Here is an 11,074-nt window from a genome sequence, read left to right as displayed (position 1 = left end):
GTTCACTATAGGTATATTTTTCCAGAGATTCTCTTGGAATATAGGTGAACCTAGCAGACATCTAATTCAAACAGACCAAGATAGAAATCTCATCCAGAGAAATTCTCCCTTCTCACTTACAGTGAAGAAAAGTCAGCTCTCTTTCTGCATCCTACTCATCTTCTTAAAATGAGACATTGGGAAGCTGAAAGGTTTCTTTCTCATGAGGCTTCAGAGGTTTACTATTGAACCTCAGAAAACAAAATGAGAGGAAACATGCAATTCAAAATTATTTGGCATCCAATTTAGGTATTATTTTACACGTATTGCTCTATTAATAGAAAACTAAACTAAAGGATTTGTTTCTTGTTTCCTATTGCCATAGGTAATGGTTTCTGAATCTCTAACTGTTTGAGGAAAAAAAGTTATATATATATATATAAGTATATATATATATATATATATATATATAGAAAAAATATACAAAAAAAATTAAAAAATCTTTAATCATTCACAAAATTCTCTAAGGGGATTTTAGTGCTGCTGAGTGCACTCTTCTGCTCAAAATCCAGTAAGACAACCACAAAAATGATATAATGAAGTAAGGCAAAATATGCTTCCACTATGGGCTGACTCAGAACCTCCATTTCGGAAAAACACTGAATCTGACTGACATTAAGGTGATTATAGAGCACTAGTAGTCCTCAGAGTATGAAGGTTGTTTCTCCACAATCCTCACCAACACTTATGATTGTGTATTATTATAGTCACTCAAATGGGTTTAAAGAAGTGTGTGATTGTGGTTTTAATTTTCATTTCCCTAGTGACTAATGATGTAGAGCATCTTTTCATGTATTTATTGACTATTTAGATATCTTTGGTGAAATTTCTATTCACATCTTTCTCTAATTTTTAATTGGGTTATTTATTTTCTAATAATTGAACTGTAAATGTTCTTTATGTATTTTTAATGTAAGTCTACTATTGAATGTTATATGATTTGAAAATATTTTCTCCCAGTTTGTGGCTTTTCTTTTCATTTTCTCAATGATATCTTTTGAAATGCAACTGTTTTAATTTTAATAAAGACTAATATATCAAAATTGTGCTTTATTACTTATGCTTTTGATATCCTATATTTAAATAAATTACTGTTAATTCAAATGATCCCATATATCTTTGGCTCATTTATATGTGATCACAAATATATACCAAAGTTATTATGCAAATACATCATACTCTATAGGGAAAATCAACTAAATATGGTGACTATAGTTTAATCATTTTCTGAATCTTCTAAGAAGTACTTTCTAAATAATTCTAAAGACCAAATAATAGGTTTCAACTTTAACTTGCCATAAATTCCATAGACTATGAAAAGCATCCTGATCCCTTTAATGCTGAAGCATCTCAGAGATTTAGTGTCAGCCTCCAGTGGCTTCTCACTCTATTCTCAAGGGCATCTTACACTTTCCTGTCTCCAGGCTACTATTGGTGCCCCTTCTTCTATCCCCAGAACAACCTTTGTTTACCTCTGTGACTGTCTTTACATTATAAGGAAGCATGTATTTACAGGCCTATCATCTTCCTAATGTTAGTTCAAAAAAGTATTCTATTCATTCTTATATCCACAAATCCTAGCACAGTGCCTGGCATGTAAGAGGGTTAAAAATTTTTTGTTGCAAACCAAAAGAGGGCCTGAATTTCCAACTTCATTTCCTATCACATGTCTCCATATAAATGGCACTGTTAGCTACCACCCCATTGTTGCTTTTAGAACAAATCTAAGTTTGGGGGCATACTGTTTTCTCTGCCTGAGATACTGTTATCTCCCTTCTCTGTCATGTTGGCTGAATGCTTGAAAACACTGAATTTATACAAGAGCTACAGTCTTCCTCAAGCTCAGTCTCTGACAAGCCTAGGAATGGATATTAACGGTAGAATAAAGAATCTATTAGGGAATAGTAGCTACAGAAAGAAGGAACGATTAATTTGGATATTAAATTGTCAGGGGATAAAATGAAGCCTTGATTACCAGGCATTTAAAAAAGCAAAACAAAACAGAACGAACTTGTGTTGTTGATTGCAGGTCAACAGTCCACATTGTTCAAAGAATGAACTGGCTATTAGCTAAAGTGAACCAAAATTTTGCCACCCTGACACTGCTTTTTGAGATATTGATTTAAGCTGTTTATTAAGAAAAAAACTCATAAAGAAACTTTGACCCTCCCTCCTTTCCTACACAAGAGATTCAGATAGAGAAACTTGCTTCTTAAAGAAAATCATAGAATGTTACCTTAGCCTAATTTGAATTAAATATGGTAAATAAAAGGACATCAGGCAAGGACCTGTTAGCTAGATACCCCCTATGTCTCATTGTTTCTGATTTGCCTAGCAAGAATTTGCCTACTATGTATATTCCACTCTTTCTCAACTACCTATAAATCGCCCATTCTTACTTCTGAAATCTAAGACCCGTTCCCATCCTTCTTTTATCTCCAAAAATGTCTTTTATACTCAATGTTGCCTCACTGTCTTTGGAATTTTCATGTTTATGTGACTTTCCCATGAGCATGTATTAAAATCTGTATTTTCTTCTGTTAATCTGTCTTTGTTAATTAGATTATTAACCCAGCTAGAAGAACGTTAGAAGATGAGAGGAAAAGTATTAATAATTGTTTTAGCTCTTGCATAGCAGACAGAAAAAAATGAACTGCCAGGTAATAATTATTACTCCCCACATTCCTAGAAGTATTGAGAACTATACTGCTCAGAATTCTAAAGCCTACCATTTGCATGACCAAGTCAACAGAAAAAGCAAAGAACAACTGAATGGGCATAAATTCTTGGTATAAAGATTGTTGACCCAGTATCACTTTAAGTAGATAATGCTTCCAGACAGAAGCATATTATTGCCAAAGGAAAAAAGGAAAAACTTAAAATTAATTTATAACTGAATACCGATTCACCATATTTATTTCTCATCAACAATGTTCATCGTTGTCTTTATGTTTTGGTCTAGAAGAAATTCTCTTAAGTTGGTATTTGTTTTCTTAATCTCAATTCCTTTAGTTCTAGATGTACCTAAACCTCTCTTGTCTTAGTACTTGAGCCAAGTGTTTCACTGGTGCAGCATTAGCCTTCCTTTGTCCATATCTGTCAGACTATTCTCAATACCATCCTAGTTGGTATTGATTATATTCTTGAATCCTTTCTGCACATCCTATGCACTTTGCATAAATCTCTGTAATTCTCTAACTCCACAACTTTTCTTTCTGTGATCGGCTTTGATCTTGCTGTGTGGGGCACAATTGGAAGGAGATTAGACATGAGACACAGGGATTGTATATTTTGATTTTTAAGGATGTTATCCTTTATAAAGTCATTAATTATGCTCATAAAATATTCACAACTGGAAATTATTGGTCAGCATATTTTTCTCTAGAGGAGATACGTAAAAAAGTCTTTATTAGAAAAAAAAAAGAAAAGTATTACAGAAATAAAACCTACACTCAGTACTTTTATTTCTTAGGTTAAACATCCAGAGTCTGAATACTTAAATATAGATGTTTCCTTGACCTAGCAAAACTAACTGGAAATAAGTTCACATTAAATAGTATATGAATAAAGTAATCAGATATCCTTTAGAAGTCTTCATTGAGTGTTATATGCACAGACTTCTTAATAGCATATGTTAATTTTAATATTTATTCATATCTGTGTTTGCACAATATCTAAATCCTGCATTTGCATGACTCATACACAAGCATGATTATCTTTGACTCTTACAATTTCATGTATAAGCAATACAGATTCCATTAATTCAAGAAAAAATCCTATCCACTAAATCACTATTATAAAGGAAAAAAAAATGGTGGGTAAAGTTGTTTTTCCTTTACCAAAAAAGTTAAAGTCATAAAAATAAGTTAATAATTAAATGATACAAAAACATCAAAATAGGCTGCAACTTTTATGAATTTTAATTTAATTCAACAGATGTTGAGAATTCTGACCTGCATGAAAAAAAGAAAAAAAAGACAATTTTAGAATTTATCTCTTTATCAGTTCATCCATAGGGCATCTTCAATTCTTTGACATGACATTGGCTAACTAGGAGATGAAGAGGGTGTCAGGACCAGGGAAATAGTCTCCCTATCCCTTTAGTTCTTCTGGCTGGTTGAATAATTCAAAGAACATACAGTACATTAGCAGGAGAAAATTAAAATTTTAGTACATACACGTGAGGAATTCACATAAGCATGAAAATGCCCAAGACAGTGAGGCAACATTGGGTATATAAGACATTTTTTGACAAAGGAGGGCAGAAGGGGCATTAGAGTCCAGAAGTGGTTTGGGTGATTTACAGGTAATTGAGAAAGAAAGGAACATACATGGCAGGAAAATTCTTGCTAGGCAACTCAGAAACAGTGGGCCACAGCGGGTATCTAGCCAACAGGCTTAGAGTCTTTCTAATGCTACGGTTAAAATTCTTAAAGCAATTAAGCCAAGTCTCCCTTCCTAAAGCAGCTTTCTATTTGAATCTCAAGGAAAGAAGGTTGAAGATTTTTTTCTGAGTCCTGTTTCTTAATAAATAGCTTAAAGTCAATATCCTGAAAGACAGATTCAAGGTGGCAAAATTTTGGTTCCCTTCAATGGAAAAAGCGATATACAAGGTCACACTGATGTAGGGAGGAGGAATGAGAACTAGGTGTTAAATCAAGCTGTATTCAGAGCCTGCAATGAATGGAAAACAGAGTCTTTAAATTGTACCCACACAAAATACTCCCAATTATTTATATCCTGCTGCCAGACCATAAGGAATCTATAGAACAAAGGCTGGGAATTGCTAGCATGCTTTTAATGCTACATACCCATGCCTTTCACACTGCATATCCATACCATCAAAGGAAAATAGGTAAACAAAGTCTTTAAATTGTAATTCATAGGAATTAAGAATGATATATAAACTGAATTCCTGAACACACTCAGGCCCTTCCCTCCTCTCTCTCTCCCCTCTCTCTCTCTCTCTCTCTCTCTCTCTCTCTCTCTCTCTCTCTCTCTCTCTCTCTCTCTCTTCTCTCTCTTCTCTCCCTCTCCTCTGTTGGCCCCTTTCTCAGTTTCTCTGTCTCTCTCATTCTCTGTCTCCTGGAGGAGATCAAGCTCTATCTATGGAGCGTTATTCCTTCTCTAATAAGCTTTCTTTTTGTCTCTAACTCTGGCATGTGCTTGAATTCTTTCATGTGCTCAGTCAAGACCCTTTCCTCTCTCTCAGTGCAGGACTTGAGGCCCCACTTGGGAGGATTTTCCCTGTCCTGTATTAACACTGTTGTTCCAGTGCTCTTCAGGTTATGCACAGGTGCTTGGGAAATGGGTTCTCATTCTTTCTGTGGTAGATCCTGCCCAAACCAGCAACCAGGTAGCCTTTGGAGCATGCAATGACAATACTCCTAAGGAGGACTAAGAGACAGAATAATCACTATAGCCTTCCTTTTACTATATACTGCATATTGTTCAGTGCATAGTGAAAAAAGTGAATGAGTCTTCTTTTCTACTAACCCTTCTTCTATTTAAACCTTTAATGTGAGTCCGAGATTAGCATAAATGAATTGCCTATTTTAAGCAGCATTCTGAAGAGAAACATATGTTTTAATACCTATCCATGTCTTGTCAAGCAATTCTTGAAATTGCAAAGCATGTGTGGTCTTCCTACAACAATGCACATTTGCCTTCTTTGCAGATGGCAAAAAGGGCTTTTAAATGACTCTTCATCTAGGCAGAAGTCCAACAGCTGGATTCAGCTGTTAAAAACTTTTGATGTCAAATTAATTTTTAGTCTATTTCCAATGTACTATGTTGAGCTAGATCACTATTTAGATACACTCAAAGTTAGTAGAGAAGAGTTATTTCTTAAATGATAATTTTTCAAACTATCTGTAAGCACTCACAACTTAATTTAAGTGATGGGCACTGGTAGTTTCTGTGGAAAATGAAGAGGAAAAAAAGTTAGAGAAATCTCATTTTATCAAACAACCAACTAGACCAAGTATGTCAAACACATGCATTTTCATTTCACTAAAGAGAACAGGTTCAACAGAGCATTAAAGAACATATTACCACAGAGACAGGTCTATGCCAGCATATCAAATCAGGATACATCCAGGATACCTTTCTGATTTATGGGCCCCTCAGCATCTTTCTGCCAAGGCTGAGTCCTATGATAAGAGAAGCAGATTAATTCTAAAGGCATATGCCATCCTTCATCTTATCCCCCATTCTCCAACAATTATAAACGAGATATCAATGTCTGAGAAACAATCAAATTAAGAGCTATAAATTCTGCAGGCATGCTCTAGATCACAGTAAAACAAACCCAAATGGACATTCCATGTTCCTTAAAATACAAAAATTATGATGGCTTGCATGTATTACAGCACTTGATCCCCATGCCCCAAGAACAGCAGATCCTTATTTTATACCCCTAGTTTATACACCATTTTATCTTGATTTACAGAGCTTATTTATTACAGCCATTTCACATTCGTAAAATACTTTTGGTAACTGTCTGGGCACTTAACATTAATTCATTCATTTATTTATTCATTTTTCAACAAGGAAATCTCCAGTTGCTTCAATTGTATATGTATTTTGATTCAATATAGAATAAGAATAAATTACTAATTAGAATTATTGTTACTGCACTGCTCCATAAGGAAAGTTAAAAATTAGGAATCTGATGACAGTATTTCAATACCTAAAATATATTAAGTTGTATGACACCAACACCATGGAAAACTAAAGCTAAATTGCACAAGTGTTAATTCTTTCAGACATTGCAGTGGAAAGGAATTATTTTGAAACATTTTAGACAACTAGAGATCATGGAGCATGTGCGTGGGAGGAGAGTACCTCAGCAAGGATAATTCTTTTCATTAAGGGAGAAGGAATAGATACGATCTTTCTAAAAAGTGTTCCTTTTTACTGACACAAAAGTAATTACAGTAATAATGTGTTGTCTTTCATGTACCAAGATGATACTGTTTATACAAGATCAGTAGGTTAAATGCTTTGAATTGTGTATCCAGAGAAAGGAGAGTCTTTTCACTGATTCATTGACATGCTCAGACACAGTAACTCCTTGTGACCAGGAGCATGCGTTTGCAAGGTGAGGACTGAGGTGATGAGTGCAACTTGTAGCCAAGTAATTGAATAAAGTTAAGCAGCCCACACAGGGATCAAAACTATGATGTCAGCCATGGCCTGAAGATAGCCATAGGTAAATAATTAGCCGTCAAGGTGCCTCATTAGTTTGGAAACACACAGAGGGTATAATTTCCCTTAGATTTTTTTTTCTAGTGAAAGTGGAAGCTGAAGAGAGCTCTGGCTACTTTGTGGTTATCTCAGTTGGCTTACAAATGACCTATAAATAAGAAAATTTCAAACCTGCAGCCTCTTCCATAGGAAAGATAGGTCAGGTCTTCAAAACTGTGGCAGATCAGCACTCAAATCTACAGATCTACAACTGATTTATCCTCTCTGAGGCCAGTAAAAGCAAAGATTTTTAAAATCATGGCCCTCAGAACTCCACTGCTTAATTTATGTCAACAAGCATTTAGTGAGTTCCTTGTTTTTTTTTTAATGCACCAAGTATCATATGTATTATACTATGTTGAGACCTTTAAGTATGGTACCATGTCTGTCCATGAGAAGCTCACTGACTGGCACTTTTATACAAAGCTCCATGATAAAGATGTATAATAGAGTGTGACAGGTTCACAGAGTTGGGGTACTTAGAGGAGGCTATAAGGGTTAGGCAGATGGAAGGGAACAGGGTGTTTGGCTGAGGAGAAAACAAAGGTATTTGGGGAAGAATGTTCAAAATGAACATAGACATGTCAATGTAGAATAGTATCTAAAATGTAGGAGAAGATGGAGCTTCAAATAGCTTATAATTAAAGTGTGAGCTAGGGAATTTTTTCCTAAAGGTTTTGGTTTTTCCTTTGTTGTGAAATGATTCATTTTCCCAATGGCTTCATTTCACTGAGGTTTTTTTTTTTTTTTTTTTTTTTTAATACAGTTCCCTTTCACTTATCTCCAAATGATGGTGAGTACATATGTTTGCAGACAGAAAAAAAGCAGGCATTATTAACAGTACGATTGTTTTTTTGTTTTTTGTTTTTGTTTTTGTTTTAGAAATGAGTAATTGAGTAATTGCAAAAATTCGTTGACGTGCTACTACATACAGAGCCCATGGATAGGTAGAATATCCTCCCCAAGAGATAATACAGTTGACCTTTGAAAGCACTAACTTGAAATTGTGAGCAGTAACTTTACTCCATTCTCCTCATATGTATTCTCAATTTCCAGTTGACCCTTGAACTGTGCAGGTTCTTAAAAAGTCTGCATAGAATTAATCTCATCCATTTCAAATCCCAGTAGTTCAAGGGTCAACTACATTTGAAGGAAGGAGACAAACACAAATTACTCAATTACATTGTATAGATGACCCAGGATGTAAGTAGTTAAACTGAGCATTGAAAATTTGACCTTTGGTCTTCAGATACTAGGAAAGGTTAAGCTAATATTAAATACCATCTCAATAGTCTGGATAATTGTGACTAATCCTATCTATACTGACTGATGTGACAGAAATCAGAAATGCAAATGGTTGCCGGAAAAATCCCTTATATTTATTTTAACTATGGCATAGATGTGTAATAATATAAGAGACGCAATACTTTCAAACGCTGTTTTATAGAAATGGATAAGCAAAATGTGCTATATCCATGCAATGGAATACAATTTGGCTGTAAAAAAAAAAAAAGAATGGAATTACTAAAACATGCCATGACATGATGAACTTTGAAAACATTGGGCTAAACGAAAGAAGGCAATCACAAAAGGCCACAGACTGTATGATTTAAGAAGGCTGAGGGGGAAATGAGGAGTGATTGATTAATAGAGTATAAAATTTCTTTTGAGTGGATGAATAGTTTTTAAAATTAGATGGTGGCAATCACACAACTCTAAATACATGAAAAACTTTAGAAGGGTGAATTTTATGATATGTAAATTGTATCTCATCATAGCTGTTATTTTTTAAAAATGTTACTTTAGACCTCTTCAGTATAGGAATGTGTTTTCCCTGTAATCTACTCTCTAGTCTACTTCCCACGCCTTCCTTTCCATCCCTGCCTCCAAATACACCAAGGGAACATGAAATTTGCCTAAAGGATGCAATGACCATTTTGACAGGAAAGGTCCATCCTGAACACTTAAAGAATTTAACAGAACTTGAAAGAGCTACAGTAAGACTAGGAGTTGCTGGTCTTACTGTAGGCAAACTTTTATTTTTAGGGTGCTACTGCCTTAAGGAAAAGAAAAAAGCCCAGATGCAAACCAACTCTGTGGGGTAATTCTGACTGCGCTTTTCACATTTCTAAGTACTCACTACTGTGGTCCCACGTCATTACGTTTATTACGTTCATTAGGTCCCTGTTTCGTCACCTTGGCCACCAATTCCCATGATCCTCCTCTCTGACGGTTGAGCCTCAGATGCGGTTTTCCAGAAGGCTGTAGCCCTGCCACCAGCCTCAGCAAAATGGATGCCCTCAGCTTTGCTCTAAGCAAACTCATTGAAATGAGCCAACTCCCTGAGGGCTTCAAAATCGAGGCCAGCAAGACTCAATTGGTTGCCAGTAAAATGTTCATCGGGGGACTCCACGGCGATATCAGTAAGCAAGCTCTTTTTGAATACTTGTCCCAATTTGGCGAGATTGAGGATTTTATTATTAAAACCCACCCAGACACTGGACTATCCAGAGGGTTTGGATTTGTGCTTTTCAAGGATAATGCCACCGTTGAAAAGGTGCTCCAAGTTAAAGAGCACAGAGTGGATGGCAGGAAAATTGAGCTTAAAAAGGCTAAAGTCTTGGAATCGAAATTCTGCCCCAGAAAGGTTTTTGTGGGCGGGTTGAACCCTCGGTTGTCTGAAGAAAAAATCAGAGAGTACTTTGGGACATTTGGAGTGATTGAGAATATTGAGCTTCCACTGTGTCCAGGAACAAATGAAAGACGAGCTTTCTGTTTTATCACGTATACTGATGAAACCGCAGTGAGGAAGGTGTTAGAAGCCAGGTACCATTACATAGGCTCCGGGCGGTGTGAAGTAAAAATTGCACTCCGGAATGAACATCCAAAGCTTCCACCGAAGAGAAGAGAGGTTCCTTTTACCGGGCTAGGCAACCTCTGGGGAGAAAAAGAGTTCCCTGCAAAGCCAAATGCTTACACAATCAACCAAAATGTTAGTGAGGCTGTTGGAGATAGTGGGACGCTTTCTACCGTGCTCGTTCCTGCTCTGTTCTCAGCCTGCGATGAAGACTCTAGTTTTTCTGATCAAATGTATGGCAGTTTCTACAATGACTATAGTAACCAAACAAATTTTAATAGCTACAGCGGACAATATTTTCTTGGATGCAACTGTGAGACCCATGAGATAGGAACTTCTTTTACTAATTACAATGTGCAATTAAACGAGGAGAATGCCTTTGATAGTGGTTGCCAGGGAATTTATAAACTTTTCTGAAGACAAAGAATGAAGCCACCACCACAGAACCACTCTGTCCTTGAATGAAAATTTATGTTACTGATAAGAAATGACTAACTCTTTTGAAAAATGTCAAAACGTCATTATTTCTTCCTCAGCAGTTTCCAGCTGTTTATAAGAACCAGTTATTTTCCTATGACCTTTTGAAATTGGAGCAACAGCAAGGAGACTTTTGTTTTATTAAAATTAAGCTTTTTTCAGAAATAAATGTTTAATACTTTTACATGAGACTCTATAGTGGTTTCTATTTGGGGTTGATGCTTTTGTTTATTTGGTGAGTGGAGTGGGGAAATTTTTGGTCCATTATAGACTTTTTTTTGGTGGGGGGGAGTGGGTCTAGGGTGGTGTGTTTGGGTTAAAGCTATCATCCAGATTCAGAGAAAAAAGACTTTAAAGTTTTCCTTTAGATTTACTATTCAGCCAGGTCTTTCCTGCATTTGTTCAACAAACATTAAGAGTTATTCTAAGCCAGAAACTATTCAGAGCAAGAGA

At 35.8% G+C, this 11,074-nt stretch overlaps 1 protein-coding gene across 1 annotated transcript; it reads left to right on the top strand.

The window, feature by feature from the left end:
- The first annotated feature begins 9,577 nt into the window (after positions 1–9,577).
- Positions 9,578–10,561, top strand: LOC120600073 (heterogeneous nuclear ribonucleoprotein D-like). Its single transcript, XM_039859316.1, has one exon. The coding sequence runs from the start codon at positions 9,578–9,580 to the stop codon at positions 10,559–10,561; it is 984 nt and encodes a 327-aa protein (XP_039715250.1).
- The last annotated feature ends 513 nt before the right edge of the window (positions 10,562–11,074 follow it).

This window comes from Pteropus medius, unplaced genomic scaffold, assembly GCF_902729225.1.
Source record: "Pteropus medius unplaced genomic scaffold, Ma_sr-lr_union100, whole genome shotgun sequence".
Classification (NCBI taxonomy): Eukaryota; Metazoa; Chordata; class Mammalia; order Chiroptera; family Pteropodidae; genus Pteropus; species Pteropus medius.
The sequence above is the reverse complement of the archived record's forward strand: the minus strand, read 5'-3'. Positions and strand labels throughout refer to the sequence as shown.

What these genes read in the sequence shown, in the direction of transcription:
- LOC120600073 (XM_039859316.1), top strand. Translation starts at nt 9,578, where the DNA reads ATGGATGCCCTCAGCTTTGCTCTAAGCAAACTCATTGAAATGAGCCAA.